Source organism: Macaca thibetana, chromosome 16, assembly GCF_024542745.1.
Source record: "Macaca thibetana thibetana isolate TM-01 chromosome 16, ASM2454274v1, whole genome shotgun sequence".
In the NCBI taxonomy this organism is placed as follows: Eukaryota; Metazoa; Chordata; class Mammalia; order Primates; family Cercopithecidae; genus Macaca; species Macaca thibetana.
In genome coordinates, this window is record NC_065593.1 from 50889962 (window position 1) to 50911178 (window position 21217).

General features: G+C 53.8%; 4 protein-coding genes across 5 annotated transcripts in view; 2 read left to right on the forward strand and 2 right to left on the reverse strand.

Moving 5' to 3' along the window:
* Positions 1–21217, forward strand: part of LOC126938621 (eukaryotic translation initiation factor 1) — a 1120764-nt gene that overhangs the window by 929020 nt on the left and 170527 nt on the right. The window lies entirely within an intron of this gene.
* CNP (2',3'-cyclic nucleotide 3' phosphodiesterase) overlaps positions 1–21217 on the forward strand; it is a 736460-nt gene that overhangs the window by 256588 nt on the left and 458655 nt on the right. The gene's annotated exons all lie outside the window — the stretch shown is intronic.
* Positions 12–4590, reverse strand: KRT13 (keratin 13). 2 transcript variants are annotated; one of them, XM_050762840.1, is made up of 8 exons: positions 4058–4585; positions 2656–2738; positions 2298–2454; positions 1948–2109; positions 1698–1823; positions 1385–1605; positions 745–770; positions 12–390 (listed from the first exon to the last, which is right to left on the reverse strand). In XM_050762840.1, the coding sequence occupies exons 1-8, from the start codon at positions 4526–4528 to the stop codon at positions 284–286; spliced, it is 1353 nt and encodes a 450-aa protein (XP_050618797.1). In that variant the 5' UTR covers positions 4529–4585; the 3' UTR covers positions 12–283. The 2 variants fall into 2 exon arrangements, with proteins under 2 accessions (XP_050618797.1, XP_050618796.1); XM_050762839.1 differs by lacking the exons at positions 12–390; positions 745–770 and having other exon boundaries at positions 1265–1605; positions 4058–4237; positions 4425–4590.
* Positions 12845–18032, reverse strand: KRT15 (keratin 15). Its single transcript, XM_050762740.1, has 8 exons — positions 17463–18032; positions 16228–16310; positions 15958–16114; positions 15252–15413; positions 15033–15158; positions 14620–14840; positions 13755–13780; positions 12845–13226 (listed from the first exon to the last, which is right to left on the reverse strand). The coding sequence occupies exons 1-8, from the start codon at positions 17958–17960 to the stop codon at positions 13129–13131; spliced, it is 1371 nt and encodes a 456-aa protein (XP_050618697.1). The 5' UTR covers positions 17961–18032; the 3' UTR covers positions 12845–13128.

A 21217-nucleotide genomic window follows, 5' to 3' on the forward strand; every position in this document is an offset into this window, starting at 1 on the left:
ATCAAAAATACGTTTGCAGAAAGGCAGGAAACTTTATTGAATTATCGTTTCTTTGGGGTAGAGAAGTTGAGAAACCAAAGAGTATCCAGGTCACAGAGGAGAGAGATCCAATGGGAAGAGAAGAGCACAGAGGGCCCATCCTCAGGAGACAGTCGGGATGTGGGGTCCTGAAAGCAGAGGGATTGAGGCTTGGGTCCAGCAGCCCCTCCTCTCTCCTGCAGGGAACTGCCAGCTCTCTCCTCCTCTGGGTGCTGAAGACAGAGGGAGGGGACACCAGGCAGATTTAAGGCCTACGGACATCAGAAGTGCGGCGGCCAGAGGCATTAGAGGTGGTGGTAGCAGAGACACTGGAAGTTGTGGTAACAGAGGTGCTTCGGGGGCTGACGCTTCCTGGGAAACGGGAGACAAAACACGCTCAGGCTGGAGGAGACCCACCTCAGGCCAGGGCAGGACCCCCCAGGAGGGCTCGCAAACTCCTCATTAGTCAGGTGGTTCATGGATGGGGACTCTATCGTCCCCAAAGATGGCTCTTGCCAAGACAGCCCAATAGCTCTATGGGGCAGAGCCATCAATTTCAAAAGGAAAATCAATGAGCAAATGACCACTTCCACCCCAGCTCTCCACCCCCCTACACTGGAGAGCCTAGCACTGGCTCCCTCCCTCCCCGCCAGCTCCCACCCCCATTGGGGCAGTGAACAGGAGCCTAACTCCGCCTCCCCCCACTCCATGGGGCTGTTCCCTTACCTGCTGAGGAAGGGACACCAGTCATCCTGGGAGAAAGGAGAGAGGTGGCCATGAGCAGAGGGTAACTGAGGGCAGGTGCCTACCTGTTCCTCTGGGGGAGTGCCTCGGCTTGTCACTTGGAGCCCCTGGGCTAGACTCTAGTGCCTCCTAGCTGTGCCCCCAGCTCAAGAGACAGCAGCATCAGGTGCCTGTCTGTCTTGCCTGTCTGTCTGTCTGAGAGGTCTCTAGGGGAGATATTATTAGCCACAAGATTCAGGGCGTTCGTCCTCCCTCTGGATCGCCCAAACCCACAACCCTCCACCTGAGCCCTGAGCCTACAAGGTGGCTTGATCTCTGCTAAGGGTCTAAAGGCTGTTAAAGCACCATAGTAATAGCTTTGTTCAGCTGAGCTGAATCCAAGCTCATATTTTTCCAATATCAGATGTTCCCTCCACGGTCTCTATTCCCTCCAGTCGAACTCAGAGGCCAGAATCCGAAAGTTTAAAGGTGTTAACCTTGCAGCCTACCAAGGAAATGTCCCGTAAACTCAGTGAGGGGTCTCCTCTCTGACATGAGGGGGTGGATCTCTAAGGTGCTGCCTGCTCTGACACCCAAGGGTCCTGCAGTCACTATCCTAAGAAAGAGGCTGGAGAGGACCTACTTGGCGTCCTGGCCCTCGAGCAGGCTGCGGTAGGTGGCGATCTCCTGCTCCAGCCGCGTCTTGATGTCCAGCAGCATCTTGTACTCCTGGTTCTGGCACTCCATCTCGCTGCGGAGCTCGCTCAGCTGGGCCTCGATGCTGCTGATGAGCCCCTGGATCTGCTGCAGCTGCAGGGCGTAGCGGCACTCCGTCTCCGCCACCGTGTTCTCCAGCCCGGCTTTCTGGTGGAGCCACAGAGAAGAAGTTACAGGGGGAGCCAGGCCAGAGAGAAACCTAGAGGTGGTGGCCACTGGGCAGGAGGCCGCAGGCATACCATGCTCAGCTGGGACTGCAACTCAATCTCCAGGCCCTGGAGCGTGCGCCTGAGCTCCGTGATCTCTGTCTTGCTGGTCTGAATCATGGCAGTGTTGGTAGACACCTCCTTGTTCAGCTCTGCACTCTGAAATGCAAGCAGGAAGAAGGTGATGGGGAAGCTCAGCTCAAGCAGCCTGACCAAGAGGCTGTGTCCGCCCAGCTCCCCGGCTATATGGGATAAGGCTATGTGGGGTGGGAGGGCCGGGTACCTTGGCGTGGAACCATTCCTCAGCATCCCGGCGGTTCCTCTCTGCCATGGCCTCGTACTGCTCCCGCATCTCCGCCAGCACGCGGGTCAGGTCAATGCCCGGGGTGGCGTCCATCTCCACGTTGACCTGGCCGACCACCTGGTTGCTGAATTCCTTCATCTCCTGTGGGGATGGGAAAGGAAGATGTGTGAGGCTCCACATCCTCCCTCTCCTTGGCTCTGAGTGCTGGCAGAGTGTTCTGGAAAGTGTTTCCAGGTCCTACAGTGGAGGACTGTGTCCAGCTGCAGGGGAGGGCTCCTCCTTCTCACTGGAGGTGGCTCAGCCCAGGGCAGCCCGCAATCCCCGCTCACCTCCTCGTGGTTCTTCTTCATGTAGGCCAGCTCCTCATTCAGGCTCTCAATCTGCATCTCCAGGTCAGTCTTAGACAGGGTGAGCTCATCCAGCACCCGGCGCAGGCCGTTGATGTCAGCCTCCACGCTCTGGCGCAGGGCCAGCTCGTTCTCATACCTAAAATAGTGAAAAAAAAAAAAAATGTTTTTTGAAAAAGCAAGACATAAATGATACGAAACACTCCCCCCACCCCTGCACTGGACTCCAATACTTCTAGACCTTCACTCCTGGGATGCTCCAATGTCATTGGTCAGATGGGCTTTTGTCTAAACTAAGAGACTCCTGGGAAAGGAGAAGGAGGGAAAAAAAAAAACTCACTTGAGCCTGAAGTCATCCGCAGCCAGCCTGGCATTGTCAATCTCCAGGATGACCCGGTTGTTTTCAATAGTGGCGGTCAGGATCTACAAAATGCAGAAGAAAGTTACCTCTAGGGCATGGGTGTCCAGTCTGTTGGCTTCCCTGGGCCACACTGGAAGAAGAATTGTCTTGGGCCACACTTAAAATACGCTAACATTAACAATAGCTGATGGGCTAAAAAGAAATTGGCAGAAAAACCTCATAATGTTTTAAGAAAGCTTATAAATTTGTTTTAGGCCTCAGTCAAAGCCGTCCTGGGCCACATGCAGCCCACTGGCCGCAGGTTAGACAAGCTTACTCTGGGGGGGTCCATGTGCTTGAGGAGGTGGCCTGGGAAAACATGGGCAGGACCTGGTTCCCATGGGGCTCTGCCTCTAAACTGTCCTGTGAGCTGGGACAAAGCATCTCCTTCTGGGCCTCCATTGCTCTTCTGTAAAGTGAGGGGTGGGGCTGTATCCCCTTCAGTCGTTTCTATCACTTTAATATTCCATGTCTGAGCACCCTGGGGAAGATGCAGGGAGTGCATTTCTGAAGAACGACCTGCTGAGAACATCTTTGGTTCGTCATGTCTCAGCAGCCTCAGACTAGCACCCTCCCTAGGCCACTGTCTTGAGATCCCTCCCCTGAAAGTCAGGAGGGACTCAGTTTGGTGCCACATGTCTCACAATCACTTTGCTGGAGCTGACCTCCCCGCTGAGTGGTGGGGAAATCCAACAAATATTCCCATCCATTTGAATTTATTGTCTAAATGTTTATATTCCAAAGCACTGAAAGCCTACTCCATATGGCCGGGACTCAGCCCAGGCTGGTCGATTTCTGCTCCAATAGGCTGATATCACAGCACAACAGACAGGGCTTGACAAAGGGCACCCAGGCTCAGCACAGACTAAGCCTCTGCCTCTCTCTCCCCAACCTTGGCCATCGCCAATTGAGAATACCAGTTTGAATGGGACCCCTACAAAGTAAACAATTATTCCCAGGGCAATGAATGAACATGTCTCTCTTTCTCTATTGATTTCCCGCATTCTTAGTGGCTTTTAAACCTGTCATGTTTCCAGATAACTCAGTAGGTTAGGATTATAGAGATCGACTCATGAATAACATAACTGTCTGGAAAGCAGTAGAAAAACTGACATGAGTAATAACAATCATAAAAATGAATAATGAGAGAAAACGCATTTGGGGAGTTGTGGCATGAGAAAGTCCATCAGAGATAGAGACTCTCAGTAGTAAAAGAGTAGGCTTTTCCCCTGCAAGAAGGATGTGAATTCTATCCACACCTGGTCCCCCACAACACTGTGTTTCTTGGCCTTGGAGGCTCTGCCCTGCATGGAGGACCCCTCCCCAGCTTCCAAGGGCTCACCTTGTCCCGCAGCTCTTCAATGGTCTTGTGGTAGGGGCTGTAGTCCCGCTCAGGGCTAGCTGGGCTCTGCTTCAGGTGCCAGTCACGGATCTTCACCTCCAGGTCGGCGTTGGCCTCCTCCAGGGCGCGCACCTTCTCCAGGTAGGAAGCCAGGCGGTCGTTGAGGTTCTGCATGGTGATCTTCTCATTGCCAGTGAGGAGGCCACCATCACAAGCACCAAAATCAACAAAGCCACCAGCATAACCCCCACCAAAGCCACCTCCAAGGCCACCTCCGTAGCCACCTCCAAAGCCACTACCAGCCCCTCCACCAAAGCCACAGGTCACGCCGCCTCCGTAGCCTCCAGCTGATCCCCCAGAGACAAACCGAGTTGAACAGCTAGAGACACCGCGGCCTCCTCCCAGCTGGCAAGAGCCACCCCCAAAACCACCTCCATAGCTGGCGGAGGAGCTCTGCAGGCGGAGGCTCATGGTGAGAGCAGGATTGAGAGCAGGTGCAGACAGAAGCTTGCTTGGCCTGGGCTGAGGACTGTGGCTCTTCCCCGGAGTGGACACCTTTTATACACCTCCACGGGGGCTGGATATCGTCTCTCCTCCCTTCCCCACCCTCTGACTTGGTGCCAACTACACTTCTGTTTCCCACAAGCTTAGTTATCTCTGCTCTCTCCAGGGTGGGTTGTGCCTTTTGGGGATGGCTTTTTTTTAATCCTTAACAAAAGGAATGATTCAGAGGGGACAGCATTCTGCCTGAGACTGCCCTTTTGACAAGTGAATTCTGTTTCACCTCCACTTAAGGAGTTCACTCTGCAGGCTCTGAGCCCCACCCAGTATTAGAACGGGACCTGAGATGCAGAGGCCTGCCAGGAGCTTCTGCAAGGAAAGTGGTGGCTGCAGAGTGGCTCTGTGCTTTCCAAGATCACCGTAGCCCTCGACCTTCCTTTTTTCTATACCTAAAACTTCTGACTGGGATGTCCTGGGTTCGTCTTAGGACTTCATCTACTCCAGGGGCCCCAGCAACTCTGATGACAAACTTGGCTTGGTCCAATAGAATCAACTGCCTTGAAAGTATTTAGACTGATAAAGTATTTAGACTGCCTTGAAAGTATTTAGACTGATACCTCCCAGGCCATCAGAAAAAGTCACAGTGACAGAGGGATCTTAGGGGCCATCAGACACAGCTGTGGAAACTCAGGCGGGGAAAGAGGAAGTGGCCCTGTGCATTATCATAGCGAATATTCTCAGAGCCCTCACCATAGGCAGGAACCAGGTGAAGCTACTTTATACTCGTCGTCTCATTTAACCTTCACAGCAGCCCCAGGAGGAGGGTCCTACTATTGCCCCCATTTACACATGAGGAAAATGAACCTTAAGGGCAGAATCAGGACTGAAATCCAAGTCTGGTTCTGTCTGACACTAAGGCACATTTTTTTTAGGTACATTTTTCATACAGTAAAATGTATAGGTCACGTGTCCAGCTTGATGTCATGCATGGGTATGCACTACCTGTGTAAACACCACCCAGGACATTCCCAGCGTTCCATAAATGTCCTTGTGCCTTTTCCCAGTCAATTACCTGACTCCACACCCCTGATGTAACCACTCTTCCAGCTTCTGTCCCCATAGACAAGTTCAGAGGTCCTCAGCTAGAGGCTACTTTGCTTCCCAGAGGACGTTTGATAATGTCTAGGAACATTTTGGTTGTCACAACTTGGGGGTACTACTGATAGCTAAAGACCAGGGATGCTGCTAAACATATTATAAGGTGCAAGACAGTCCCCACAGCAAAGAATTATCAGACCCAAAATATCAATAGTGTTGAGGTTGATATGTCCTGGGTCGGTCTGGCGCTCAGGTTGAATCACTCCATGACACTAACTGCTTTAGGGCACAGCCATGTCCAGGAAGATGGCCCTGTAATAACGTGAGCAGGGTCCTTTCTAGTACGCTAGTCATATGAGGTCTGTCCCAATCTGTGAGTGTTTGATCAAGAGGCCACATAAGAGGATGTGACACAGGACCTGGGACCAGGGTCTCTGCTTAGGATCCTGAGATGTGGCTGAGAAACTCAGGGACTATGTAAGAACCCTGCCAGAGGCAGCTTCCCCGTTCAGGCTGGGAGGAAAGGACCTCAGATGGCATCTGTGAGGCCAGGCTAGAAGGCCCTCCATTCCAGGGCTGACAATGGAGGACCCTGAACTCAGACTCCCAGTCCCCACTTACCAAGGGGCCAGGGTTGCTGTGGACGGCATCTTGGGATCAGCTTTCTGGACCACAGCAGCCACAACGTTCTGGATGATACCAGGCCAGGGGCTGGGTGGGGTGGCACAGGCATGAGGTTCTCCTGGAACCCCCTTCACTGATTCAGCAAGACCAGAAAGGAGAAATCTGAGTCAGGGCTTTCTGGGCCTTTGTTTTCTGGGGGAGAGAAGCGGGCCTGTGCTTCCCACAGGGGTATCAGCAGGGACAGAGCCAGGGCACGTTGCCAGTGTTCTAACAGCCTGGCGAGGCCAGGGATTCGGGCTGACCCCTGACCCTGCCCGGCCCTCCTGCCCAAGCTGATGGCTCAGCTCTCGCTCTGAAAAGAGGTGATTCAGCCCAAAGCAGGAGCTCTTGCTCTCTCGGTAGAGGATCAAAACTGACAAGAGGGTGATTAATGGAACCTGCCAGGCCTGGGGTAACAATGCCCCAAACCTCCCAGGGCTGACAAGCAGGTTCAGGCCAACGCCTCTTAGAGTAACAATGCCACAGATCCTCCAAAGCCCCAGTAACACAAACACGGAGTGGCCCATAACATTCTTCCCTTCGTGGGGTCAGGGCACAGCCCCTCCCTGCTTAGCGGGGACTTGTAATGCCCTGACACAGGACTGCCTTCCTCCAACCTGCAGTGAATCCCAGAGCCCTCTGGGAGGAAGCTGGGCAGACATCCAACCAGGGACCCATCTTTTTTTCCTATTTCCATCCTGGTCCTAATAGAAGAAGGAGAGAGCACTGGGGCTTAGGCACTGCTACCTCGTCTTAAGCTTTCTGCTTTGCTTTTTAGCAAAAACAACAACAACAAGAAACCCAATGACTGCAGTCTCCTCCCAGTAACGTTTCAAGGGAAGGAGCGGCAAAATTGCATTCATGAGTACCCCCTGCAAGCAAGGCTAGGCTTCACACGCTGTCACTGAGTCTCACAAAGGGAGAGGGTTTAAATCAGCCCCGTTTTACAGACGAGGCAGCCAAGGTTCAGGGAGGAAAAGTCACTTTTCCAAGGACACCAAGAAGGCAAGATTTAGACCTGGCCTCTGGCCCTCTCTAACCTGATGACATCTCAGCAGCCTTGCTGTGAATTCAGATGTATGATCTCTGAATGTTCTTGAAACCCTTGTAATAAGGGTGAGTAATAAATAAGGGTGCTAGGAGCATCTTTGTTCTAATATTTAGTCTTTGAGCCCAGTTTCTGACATAGAACTTTTACTCCCTTAGAATCTCCTAGTGAAAGGAGCATCTTCTGTACTAATGAGGTGATTCTGGGCTGGGCTCCCGGAGGGAGGTTGGTCACCACAAAGACTTTCAGCCCACCCCATCCCTGGTCCTCTGGGAAGGGGAGAGGGGCCCGACACTGAGTTTGTAATTGACTTTGGCTATGTGATGAAGCCTCCATACAAATCCTTGAACTATGAGGTTCAGAGAGCTTCCAGGTTGGTGAGCAAGAACACATCCGTGTCCCAGGAGGATGGTGCACCCCAGCTTCACAAGGACAGACGCTCCTGCTCTCAAGACACCTCTGCACCTCGCCTTGTGTATCTCTTCATCTGGCTGTTCATTTTGAGCCTTTAAAACACCCTTTGTCATAAATTGGCAACAATAAGTACACTGCTTTCCTGGGTTCTGCGAGCTGTGCTACCAAATTATTGAACCCGAGAAGCGGGTCATCAACCCCTTGTGGTGATTTATAGCCAAGTCAGACAGAAGTTGTGGGTCACCTGGGGACCTACTCTTTGCAATTGGCATCTGAAGTTGGCTGTGGGGGCAGCCTGGTGGGACTGAGCCCCTAATCTGTGGGGTCCATGCTAACTACAGTTAGTGTCAGAATAGCATTGACTTCTAGGACACCCAGTTGGTTTCAGAGGATGGTTTGGTGGGAGGTCACGGAACTGTTCTATGTTGAGCGTAGGTATAGATAGGAAAAAGTAGGGTTTTTTTCTATATTCTCATTCTATATATGTTAAAAGATAATAAAAATAACACTAGCTAACATTTATTGAAGCCTGTGTTAAACACTCCGCAGACGTAATCTCATTCGGTCCTCAAAGCCACTCTACTGTTTTTATTGTACCCTTTTCTCAGGTGAGAAAGCTGAGGCCCAGCAAGGTTAAACACGTTTCCCAAACTCGAAAGTGCAATTGTGTCCATGGTAGGCCCCTTTCAGGCCAGTGGGGGCACCATCGCCGTCCAAGCAAGGGTATCTTCTACGGCCTTTCCCTTTCTCGGGCCAACCTGTCAATCCAGGCCGGGATGGTGGACCGTCCTGCTTCCTGCCGTAGCTAGGCCTGAGCAGCTGATGGCCTGATGGAGCGGCCTGCCTGCTGTCTGTTCCTGGTCTGAGCTCCAAAGCTTGGGGGCCCGTGGGAGTGCTCATTCAGCACAAAACTGTTGTAGGAACTTTCTCATCCAACCCCCTCATGTCACCTGTGGGGAAACTGAGGCCCAGAATGCCAAGGCCCAGAATTCAGGAATAAGAGGTTCAGGAATAAGAGGGGAAAAATGCATGAATTTCCAGCCGCACCACCAGCCCATCGTGGGCCTTACATTGAAATGATTTCTAAGTTTCCTTCAGCAAGTCGCCTTTCTGAGTCTCTGATTCTCAAAGATTTGTCCACAGTCATTAGATTGTTTATCTGCAGAGGTGAGGCTTCAACCCTGTCACTCAGATTCTAATCTGGAATTCCTTGCTTGGATCAGGCACCTCTCTCCTTGGACTCCAAGGGACCTAGAATCCAGGACGACTGACCAACCTCAAAAAGGGTCTCAAGTCTCCTCCACAGGGAAGAGGCCTCTCTTGAAAGGCAACCCCTCCCCAGAGAGTCACCCCAGGCCCTCTGGGCAGCTCCCACTCCTCAGAGATGCCTGCTGGGCACAGCACCACTCAGAAGTCTTTCAAGGCTGAAGCTCAATGCCTTAGGCTCTTGCATTTCTACAGCACCCAACTTTTTAAAATCCTTTTTACACCACCACTGGTTTCTCAGATACCCAGTGAGCTCAGCAAGGGCTTTGGACAAGGTAGACCTGAGTTTCAATCCTCCATCCGCCACCGACTCGCTGTGTAATCTTGGGAAAGTCACTCAACCTCTCAGGGCCTCAGTAGTCACCACTGAAAAATGGGTACTGGATGAGTTAATATTCCAGGTTCCTCAAAGACCTGAGACACGGGAGGTGCTGGGCAGGCGGGAGGTTGCTACTGCCTCCCTTTTACAAATGAGGAAATGCAAGGTTAGCATTGCTCAGTGACCTGTCAAGATTCCTCTGAGCCTCCACCCGGCAGGGACACATTACTTTGCTTCCCTTCCCTTTCTGGTCCCTACAGTCAGCACGGCGCCCACAGCAAGCAGGCAAATGGGAGGAGGTGAATTTCCTAGTTTATTTCTCCCACGCCATATCAGGTTCCCTGAGGATGGGACCTTTGCTGAATATACCCGCAAATCCTGCTCGTGGCACAGGAAAGCTCAGGAAAAATGTCTGAGATGCCGTTTCGGGGATATTTTGTCCCCTGGCTTTAGGTGAGGATTGGCAAAGGTGAGTGGTATCCAGTGGGGTCACCCCGGCTCCAATTCAGGAGAGCCACAGGTAGTAATAGAAAAAAAAAATTGCAGGAGAAAAGCTGTCTGCTGCTTATTTCCCCCTGTGCTGCCAGCTGCCCATGGAGGGACAGGTGACCAGGTGGTCAACAGGTGGGCACATGCCCAGCATACTGATGAATGTCTAAGGCAGGAAAAAGCAAAGGAGAAGCAAGTTCACGCATTAAACGAGTATTTGTTTAGCACTCGCACTGAGAATTCAGCAGTGAAGACACTGAACACAGTCCCTGCTGTCACAGGCTCCCTTCCGAGGTCCCAGGACACAGATCATCTCATAGAGACCCTCAGGATCATCTTGTCCAGCCAGACTCCCAGGTGAAAAATGGGGAAACTGAAACCCAGAGAGAGGCAGGGGCCAGCCGCAGTCCTCAGGGAGATAGCGGCAAGCAAGTCTTATGCCTGGTCTAGGAAGCCCAGCCTGAGCAAAGGACACACCCCAGGCCCTAATCTCTGGTCGGAAAGCAGCCATCTCTCTGTGGGAAGAAGGGTGGGGCATCGCCCACTGCCTGCTTCTCTGATTGGCTGGAAACCAAGCCTGACCTCAGCCCAGGGCAGTCAGAAGGTGCACCCTTTCTGCCCAGAGACTACTTAAAGGCTCAGCAGGGCATGAGCCATCCCTGGATGCGGGTGTCTCACTCCAGTGTCAGGCTGGGGATGAGACTTGGCAAGTTCCAAGGATTTCTCTGACAGCCCCTCCAGGCATCCCAGGAAAGCAGAAATAGGTACTTCAGGGAGATAGGAGATTTTCCTCCTACCCCCAAGCCAGAGTCTGGCCCAGAGAGAAGGCGTGCCGGACGCAGCCCATAGGCGAAGTCACCTTGCCTCTCTGCACCGTTCACAGAGGTTGTTAGTTTTGGAAACTAAAGCCTGAGAAAACCCTTTGCCGGCTGCTTGGAAGGCCTGAGACCTCTTGACAGAGGCCTGAAGGCCAGTGAGGCAGAAGCAGCAACCAGGCCACCAGCTTCCAATGCCAGGGACCGAAGAGAGGTGGGAAGGAGACTGACTGTTCCCAGGACGTGGGGGATCTGGCAGCTAATGGTTTGGGTGTCAGGGTGAACTTAAACCACAGCATGAGAGACTATGGTTAGGCGTGAGGACAATCTTTCTGACCTTAATGACTGTATGGCATTTGGCATGCTGCCCGCAGAGGTTAAGAAATGGGTTTCTGTCGGGTGCAGCAGTTCACTCCTATAATCCCAGCTACTCGGGAGGCTGAGGTAGGAGGATCACTTGAGGCCAGGAGCTGAGACCAGTCTGGGCAACAGAGCGAGACTTGGCCTCTTAAAAAAAAAAAAAAAGAAAAAAAGAAAAAAAAAAAAAAAGACAGGTTTTAGATTTTTAGTTAGCATACCTCTTAAGAAGAGTGTTGCAGCTTCTGTCACGTCACGACTTAAAGGGCAAAGCGAGGGTCTGGAATCAGAGCGACCAGTCCCAGACCCAGCTTCACCATTTCCTGGCTTGTGACCTCATTCAGGTTACTAAACTTCTCCAGGCCTCAGTTTCCTCTTCTGAAACTGACGCTGAAGACTGATACTAACTTAAAGAGCTGTTTTAAGAGTTAATGAGACGCCGTCCCGGAATGCCCTACCCAGGGCCTGACATATCATAGACACTCGCTAAATTCCGTTTCCTTCCTCCAGCCCCGGGGGAGTCTCGCCTGTGTGTGTTCTCAGGAGGCACATTCTTAATTAAATCTCCCCTGGAAAGAGCAGGCACCACTTTATCTCCAACCAGGGTTTGTGGGGAAGGGGCTTTGCACAACAAGACACATGGGGACCCTCTCAGAGGGCTTGACCCTTCCCCCAAAATATCAGATTCTCCAAAAAACAGAAGCACCTCCAATCTGCTCTTCCCAGTGAGACCGAGAAACCGGTTCTCCCTCCCCACCCCCAATCCTCACCCCAGGGCCTGAGTCAGCCCAGCCTCTGCACCCAGAGTTCTCTGCTTCCTCATTTTCGCCCTCTGTTAGGGATGATAAATCCAAGAGCTCAAAGAAAACAGCCTGAGACCAGAGGCCACAAACAATGTGTGCATGGATGCTACTGCTCTAGCAGGACTGCGATGGAGTTGCCAGGGATGGGGAGCCGGAGCAGGATTTGGATTAAGGAGGGTAAGAGGGGTTGACGTTGCTTTCAACTTAATCTTGGGAAAATCTAGGAGGGCTTCCTGGAACTGGTGTCTTTCCCTCTGGGCAATATAAGTGCCTTTTGGGAGGAGGCATCAGCTTCAGTGGGGATGGGGGACAGCCTGCAGGGGGATCAAGTTGGGAACTGGCTTGTCCACTCTGGAGGTCAGTTATGCCTGGCTAGAAAGGAGGGGAGATTGGAGCAGCACATGTGGTGAGGGTCAGAAGCAAGCAGCAGGGTCCTGGCAGCAGGCTGTGAGAGGGCCTGGGGTCCTAGAACCAGCCCTGGTCTTGGAATCCTATGGATATAGGCCTAGACCCAGCCCTGCTGCTTATCATCCATCCACAAGGCCCGGGGCAAGTCATTTTTCTCTCTGCCTCCAGTGACCTCATCTCTAAGGTGGAAATAATAAATCCCGACCACCTACAATGGTGAGGATTAAATAAGCCCCCTGGGTGAGTGTGTGTGGCATCATGCCAGTCATGGGGTGGTGAACCAAGGCAATCAACGCAATCAGTCACTTGGTAAATATTCATAATTATAAGATGTGTCGAGTTCTGTGCTGGGTACACCAAACTGTTCTTAGGGAACCTTCCCACCTTCACTTCCCTGGTCACCCCATGGTGACCCAGAAGAGCAAATCACCTGAGTAGCACTATGTTTGCCCCAGCCACCAGTGCCCTGGGTACCCAGAAGAATTGTGGCCATGCAGGGAAGAGACCAAAGTAGGGGGAGATGTCACCACATGGACCCTGGGTCTCCTCAGAGGTCAGAGGCCAACCAGGACCCCATCAACAAAAAATGGATATACTACCAAGAGATATTTGCAAAAGGAAAAGTAATTCTTTATTGCATGAACAGACACCATACAAATGAGCTTGTTACACAACGCAGCTGCTTCTGCACCTCCTTGCTCTAAAGAAGGCGGGGAGAGGTAGAGGGGGAACAGAGCGCATGCAAAGCCCTGAAATAAAAGACCGAGGGACCCTTTTCAGCTCTCTGAAGGCGGGGACTGGAGTTTGCACGTTCAGGCCCCCTGGCCAGTCCTCCACTTGGCCTGATGAGAGTGGGGAGTGGCAAGGGATGTTTCTCCTGCAATGGGCACTTAGATTTCTCTCTTGCGGGAAGAAACCACCTTTCCATCCACTGACTCCTCTACGTTGATGCGGAAATTGCTGCTGCTACCGCCACCTCCGGAAGAGGCTAGAGAGAGAAGGAGCAGGCTTTAGAGTGAGGGAACCTCCCCTCTCTCCCAAGGTGGCCAGGACCTTGGCGAGGCTCTGGGAAAACTAGACAGCAGCCCTGAGAATGGCCACTGGCCAATCCCTCAAGAGCTGCCAGAGATCTGGTGTTGAATTGCTCATCACAGAGACGGGCAGTGGCAATGGCAGGTATGCCCGGCAGGGACAACAATGTCAGGGCTTTTCAAGCTGCACGTGAAGGGGGATGAATTGTGGGCATCTTATTGGAAGTGTATGAAGATGGGGCCTGGGGAGAGACAGGCCCTGAACGAAGCCTACTCAACCCGGAAGTTTCTCAATAAATCACCAGCCCCAATCTCACCTGGGGCTGACAGGAGGTCCCACCGGGGAAGAGGCATCTAATGGAACGGGAATGTTCCCACCTAATGGGATGTTTGGGCTCCTTTTCCTTCCTCCCTATTCCGAAGGGAGTGGTGGCTTCAACATCTCCCCTCCCCACCCCATACCAGAGGAGTGAGGCCCTTCCTACCTTCCCTGATGCCAATGTCAGCCATCCTGAAAGAAAGAAGGAAGCTGATTTAAGCAAAGGGCACAAGCTCAGGTGTCTCTAAGGGAAGCTCATGTAGATGCTATGCAGTCCTCTTCAGACCCTACACCACCGCCACCCACACACCTGACCCCTCTAGAGGTGGGACATCCTGCTAACGCATCCAGGCCTGCTACCCCCAAGTAGACAGAATCTTTTTTTTTGTTTTGTTTTGTTTTTTTTGTTTTTCGGGGTTTTGTTTTGTTTCGTTTTGTTTTTGAGACGGAGTCTTGCTCTGTTGCCCAGGCTGGAGTGCAATGGCACGATCTCGGCTCACTAAAACCTCTGCCTCCCGTGTTCAAGTGATTCTTGTGCCTCAGCCTCCCCAGTAGCTGGGATTACAGGCACCCGCCACCACGCCTGGCTAATTTTTGTATTTTTAGTAGAGATTGGGTTTCACCATATTGGCTATGCTGGTCTCTAACTCCTGACCTCAAGTGATCCACCCACCTCGGACCCCCAAAAGTGCTGGGATTACAGGTGTGAGCCACCGAGCCCTGTCCAAATTGTGAACTACAAGAATACCCATCTATTTCATGCAGAGAATGGAATGAGCACTAGATCTTCACTACCACTAGCCCAGCCTCTATCATTTACAGAAGAAACATGGATCCAGAGAGAGGAAGTGACCTGCCCCAGGTAACAGCCAAGGACCAGAGTGCAGAGTCCAGATCCTCCCTCCTTGCTCAGTTCTCTTTTCACAGCCCCTCAAGGCTGCTTAGGGACATCCTGCCATTCCCTTAGGATGACCCTGCTCCGCAGCCACAAGCAGCCCTCATCACTCCCGCCCCGGTGCCCAGGCGCCTACTTGGCATCCTGGCCCTCCAGCAGGCTGCGGTAGGTGGCAATCTCCTGCTCCAGCCGCGTCTTTATGTCAAGCAGCATCTTGTACTCCTGGTTCTGAGCCTCCATCTCGCATCGGAGCTCACTCAGCTGGGCCTCCAGGCCACCGATGAGCCCCTGGATCTGCTGCAGCTGCGTGGCATAGCGGCACTCTGTCTCAGCCAGCGAGTTCTCCAGCCCGGCTTTCTGGAGGAGTGACAGATGCATAGACACATCAGACTAGAAAGGAAGCCACTGAGGGCAAGCGGGGAGGGGGCACTGAATGGAGTTCAGGGAACCACCTCTTGAGGGGGCTTGAGAACTCCAAGGCTTAACTAGCCAGGAAGGGTGGGAGCTTCTACCACCCGAGAGGCTGGGATGGGGCGAGGGTGGCTGTACCATGCTGAGCTGGGACTGAAGCTCTATCTCCAGCTCCTGCATCGTGCGTCTCAGGTCTGTGATCTCCGTCTTGCTGGTCTGGATCATTTCTGTGTTGGAGGCCACCTCTTTGTTCAGCTCCTCAGTCTGCAGATCATGCACAAGAGAAGTGAGTCCCGGGGCCTCCTCGGAGACTCAGGGAGCTGGGGCAGGCAGGGCAGGGCAGGAGATCAGGCCCACCTTGCTGAAGAACCAGGCCTCAGCATCCCGGCGGTTCTTCTCCGCCATGGCCTCGTACTGCTCCCTCATCTCTGCCAGCACGCGGGTCAGGTCCACGCCCGGTGCTGCGTCCATCTCCACATTGACCTGGCCGGCCAGCTGGCTGCCGAACTCCTTCATCTCCTGCAGGGTGGGAGGGGCCCATTTAGAGACGGAGAGCAGAAGAGAAACCTGAGTCTGGGGTCCCACATGCCAATCCTGGCTCTGCCCCTAACGCACCCCAACCGATGTTCCCCATTGCACATGAAGAGGTTCGGTCACATGGACCCCTCAACTCTGAGGAGCTCTCTGCTGCTCTAGGTCCTACCAAAGGGAGGACCCCGAGACTGTAGGGCCCTGATGTGAGCTCACAAAGCCAATGAGGAAGTCAGTCATTCGTACTGGCCACCTGGCCTGGCTGTGGGTCTGGGCTACCACAGGTCAGTGCCCCTTCCTCTCCATGAGGACACCTGGTTTTGGGGTTTGGGGGTGTTTCTGAACCACTAAGCCCCAGGCCAACGATGAGGAAGTACCAGCAGCCCCACTCTGCCTCCCACCGACTTAATCTCGCGAAAATCTGGGAGGGCTTCCTGGAGCCGCTGTCTTTCCCTCTGGGCAATTTAAGTGCGTTTTGGGAAGAAGTTCCCCACCTCTCTCAGGTTCAAGGGTGATGGGGGCCAGCTCTCACCTCCTCGTGGTTCTTCTTCAGGTAGGCCAGCTCCTCATTCAGGCCCTCGATCTGCATCTCCAGGTCAGTCTTGGCCAGGGTCAGCTCATCCAGGACTCGGCGCAGGCCGTTGATGTCAGCCTCGACGCTCTGGCGCAGGGCCAGCTCGTTCTCATACCTGAGGAGAGAGAGGGAGGCCAAAGAAGGAAGTGGGAGGGGTCTTGGCTGCCTGAGTCAGACCCAGGAGAAGGCCAAGTAAAGCGGGAAGAGGAGAGGGAGGGGGGAGCGCACTTGAGCCTGAAGTCGTCTGCAGCCAGCCTGGCGTTGTCGATCTCCAGGATGACCCGGGAGTTGTCGATGGTGGTGGCCATGATCTGCAGGAGACAGAGTTGGTGCCTAGAGGACTCCTCTCTCTCCCTTGCTGCTCTCCACTCTGCACCCAAGGCCAGCCCCTCACTGACAATCACCCCTCTGACACCACCAACAAAAATCTGTAGGGCCTCTGGGGTGGGCAGAGTCCAGCCGCATCTTGAGTGTCCACTTCTGGTTTTGTCCCATACCAGCCTCCTTGAGACACCTGAGGAGTTGCCCTCCTTGTCTCCAGGGCACGAAAGACCAAGGAGGCAGTACTGCCTGTGGGAATTGGTTGCCCAGAAGAGTGGTGGAGTGGGGTGTGGTCAGCTCTGACAATAGCCCTCCCAGAGACACTCCACCAGCCCCCCTGTGGACAGCTCATGGTCACTGCCTCCTGCACATCTTGGACACAGCCATGGATCTACAGAACATTCCAGCCAGTAGCAACCTGGAGGGCAGCTAAAGAAGGCCTTTTACAAATGAAGAACCCAGTCTCAGGGAGTAAAAAGGTGAGTGAGTGGGTGACAGAATGTGTAATGAGTTCCCAGGTCTCCTAAGACCCAACAGTACTTTTGGCACAAAAGGCCTCTTTATAGGAAAAGACAAGAGGTTCTAGCATCTGGGACTCATGAGGCCACACTCCAATCCCATTCCTGCCAAAGAGGTGAAGGAATACTTTATGCAGAAGCCTGCAGGGTGCATGAGGTAGGGAAGGCGAGCTGCTCTTTTTTTTAATTATTGTTTTTTTCCATTAGATACAGGTTCTCACTCTGTCACCTAGGCCGGAGTACAGTGGCACAGTCATTAGCTCACTGCAGCCTCTAACTCCTGAACACGAGCAGTCCTATCACCTTGGCCCCCCAAAGCACTGGGATTACAGGTGTGAGCTACTGCCCCTGGCTCTTTATAATTGCCCCCACCTGTGCCCCTGTTGGTCCTAACCAGATTCCCAAGACCCCTCCCTTCCTCCCCCAGCACCACCAAGTTGAGAAGATGTGCACTAGCCTCTGCACCTGGACAGCAGGTGCATTCCAAATTTGCTGAGGTTACACACCAGACAGTCGTTGCCTGGGCAGGAAAGGATTTCCTCGAGTCAGCAGTAACACTGACATTAGAGCCACATACAGGGTACCAGCCACCTGCTCCCCTCTCTTTGACATCTGAGGACTCACCTTGTCCCGGAGCTCTTCAGTGGTCTTGAAGTATTGGCTGTAGTCGCGTTCCGGGCTGGTCGGGGCCTGCTTCTGGTACCAGTCACGGATCTTCACCTCCAGGTCAGCATTGGCCTCTTCTAGGGCACGTACCTTGTCCAGGTAGGAGGCCAGGCGGTCATTGAGGTTCTGCATGGTAATTTTCTCATTGCCAGAGAGGAGACCACCATCGCCACCACCAAAGCCACCACCAAAACCCCCACCAATGCCCCCTCCAAAGCCTCCACCAAAAGCACTGCCAGCCCCTCCACCAAAGCCACAGACCCTCATGCCACCCCCGTAGCCCCCTCCTGACCCTGAAGACACAAACCTAGCAGAAGAAGCTGAGATATTTCGGCTTCCACCTCCCCCATAGAGACTACCCCCACCAAAGCCACCTCCCCCAGCCAGAAGGGAACCCCCTCGGGTAGAGCCACCCCCAAAAGTGGAGGAAGAAGTTTGCAGAAATGTGGTGGTCATCGTCAGGTAGCTGGAGCCCGTGAGTTCTCAGCAAACCCAAGAGACGCTGGCAGGAGGTACCAGGCCAGGCTGCACTCTGGGGCTCCTTATATTCCCCTCAGAGGGTGCTGTGGGACCTCGTCTCCTCCCCCAAAGCAAAGCCAACTCCTTCTGCCTTCCTGACAAACACAGCTGCCTGCACACCTTGAGTGGCTCGTGTGAAGTTTTTCTCTTCTATTTTTTTTAATGCAACAAAAGAGATGATTCAGAATTAATAGTGTTTTCCCCCGGGGCACGGTTTTAACACTTGGATTACAGGTTCATCTCTCCATGCCAGAAGAGAGCAGCAGGGAGTGAACTCTCATCACAGCACAGCTACCAAAGCCTCTAGCTGAACTGAGAGCAGCTCAAGCCACTGTGCCCTCAGCTGGACTTCTCCACTGCCCCGAGCCCTGAGCCTCTGCCCAAGGGGACAGCTCCGTGTTCTCGGTTTGGGAGTCCACTTCCTGATCATTACACTGTGTTATCCAACTCAAAACCCTGTGAGTGAGTGAGAGACTGCAGGGCTCAGGGGGAGTGGAGGCCTCTGGGGATGGGAATGCAGGACCCCCAGTTGGAGGACAGGAGCCAGGGACCTTGAGTAGTGTTCCAGCTGAGGTGACCAGAGGAGCCAGCATCCATCCCTTCCCTGGTGCTGCAGATGGACTCCCCTCCTCCCACCTCTACTCCCCTCCTGCCAGCCTCCAGCCTGTGTCCCTGGCACCCTCACAAAAGCCCAGCAGGCTCGGGGCTGACAAGGGGATGACTGATGATCCCGACACCTGCCAACTGCATAGCGCTGAACCTTTGCTCGCTTCTGGGATGTGTTGGGGCAGACCTCCGCTGATAAGGCTGGGGCAAGTTCCAAGCAGCATGTTGCTGCTTAGCAGGGCCAGATTAGCCCCCATCTGTCCTGTCAAGTGCTGGCTGGGGAGAGGCCGCTGCAGAAGGCTCTATGTGCCTGAGTGCTGTGGAAGGGAAGAGATGGGAGATTGGCGGGCAGGCTGGAAGACACTGGAGATCTTGAAGACCAAGGCATCACTTCACAAAGATGGGGAGTTGAACACTCAGGAGAGCCCTTTTCTCTGCCACCGGCTCAGGGACACCTTTCCAGGGACAACTGACACCTGTGGGCAGTGCCTCTTGGAGGTGTGGCCCGGCCCTCCGGACCTGGCCCCAGGGCTTACAGAAACTCAGGAAGAGGATTCCTAGCCCAGGTTGCAGCATGGTGAAGTGGACAGGGCTCCGGAGTCCCTCAGGCCTGGGGTTTAAATCCTGGCTCTATCAATTACCATGGTAAGACTGTGAGGCCCGGGTTCAAATCCTGACTCTACCAATTACCACGGTAAGACTGTGGACATTTACCTTTTTAAGTCTGCATTTCCCTGTGGCGGGGGCACTCTCAACTCTCACTTCCAGGGAAGCCGTGCGGCCCAACAGTCACCATCCTGCCTCCTCCTGGATCCCCACCCAGGTGCCAGACATGCAAGGGCCAGGGTGCATGACCAGCACCTGGGCCTGAGTGCCCTCACCAGGAGGGGCTTTGTCATTGGGCATCAGAACATGGCCTGTGAGCCTCAGCATGTTCTTCGGCTCAGCGGCATCGCTCTGCCAGAGCCAGCGCCCGTGGGGCAGCGCAGGGTGTTCTTAGGTTCTTCTTTTGCTGTAATAGCATAATCCTTTACTTCTACCCTGCACTTTGTGATTCACAAAGGACTTTTGCTTCCATCGCCTCTTCTCATCCTCCCAACAGAGGGTGACCCCCACCCAAGATTCAGAAAGAACGAAATTGAAACTTGGAGAAGTGAAGCAACTTGTGCCAGGTGGCACCAGTGGTAAGGGGCAAAGCCAGGACTCAAACAGGTCCTCACACCCTCAACCAAACAGGGCACGGGAAAAAGAGTCCTTCCTGCAGACCCCACATTCCTGCATCTGAGCTGGGCTGGCAAGGGGAACTGCCAGCCAGCAAGGCTGGGGGTGGGTTCCTTCTCGCCCAGCTCCACAGTGAGCCTGGCCTCCAGTGCTGGGCACACACAGTGTGGTATTGTCTCATGGTGGGAGGGTATTGTCTTTTCCTCCGAAAGAAAAATAATCAAGCTCAGATCATCCAGAGCTCATTAAAAGCCTCTGCAGACATTGTGGCCCCAGCAATTAACACAAGAACAATTACTGGCCCATCACCCCGGGGTGAGGAAGGGCTGGACCCCAGCCAGATCCCCTTCTGCACCTGACTCTCCTCCAGCAGCCCCGCGAGGTGGCTTTCCCTACACTCACAGGCCCGGGCCAGGGGCGGCAGCTCACACACAAACCCCTGGTTTCAGTCCAAACCGCTACCGTGGGCTCCAGATCTGGGTGGGGCCCGGGGCCTCTTCATTAGCCCAGGTGGGATGGCCTTGCGAGGATAAAGCTCTGTCTGGCCCCAGCCCAGGCTGTAGCCCCAGGCCCTGCCCCAGGCAGCCTGCCCAGGATGCTGTGCCAGTTTCTGATCTTTGCCCACTGCAGCCAGATGGGGCCGTCTGTGGAGTCAGCCGTTTCTCCTTGGAATGAGGCAGTGCAGCCCGGTGGAAAGAGAATCAACGTCTCTGAGCCTGGTTCCTGATTTAAACTGGGGCTGTTAACAGACTCCGCCAGCCTCAGGGCCATAGTGAGCATTTGAGGGCACAAAGAGAAGGAAGTCTTCATCAACCTTAGAACCCTCCCACACCTCCCCTGTTCCTCAGGGAAATGCCACGGACCGAGGGCGTGACCTGGAGCCCAGAGACATACCTTTAAACCGCTCTTTTCCGGTTTACCAGGTGGGTGGCTTTGGGTAATGACCCTCCTCTCCCTGATCCTCAGTCTACCAATCAGGAAAATGGGAATAACTCCAGCCCAGCCTGACTCTCAGATGGAGCAAGATGACTCACAGGAAATGCTCAACAGACTGAAGTGGCCACAATGACCAGGAGGTAGAGGCGCTCCCCCCAACTCCCCCACTCCCCTCTCTCTCCTATCCCAGGTCTCCAGTCCAGCCCCACCCCGCACAGTGCACACACAAAGGAAGGCTTCATTCCTGACACTCGGGCCTGAGACCTGACAGTCACCTGCCCCACCTATGTGGGCCCAGACCCCGCCCCACAGCCACATTCCAGGGGCCCCTGAGGCAGAGGGAAGGTTTCAGCTGTGACAAGGGAGGCTTTCATGGGCAGGGACAGGTGCCTCTGGGCAGTCCCAGCTGGGGGTGCAGCCAGGCCTCTCCC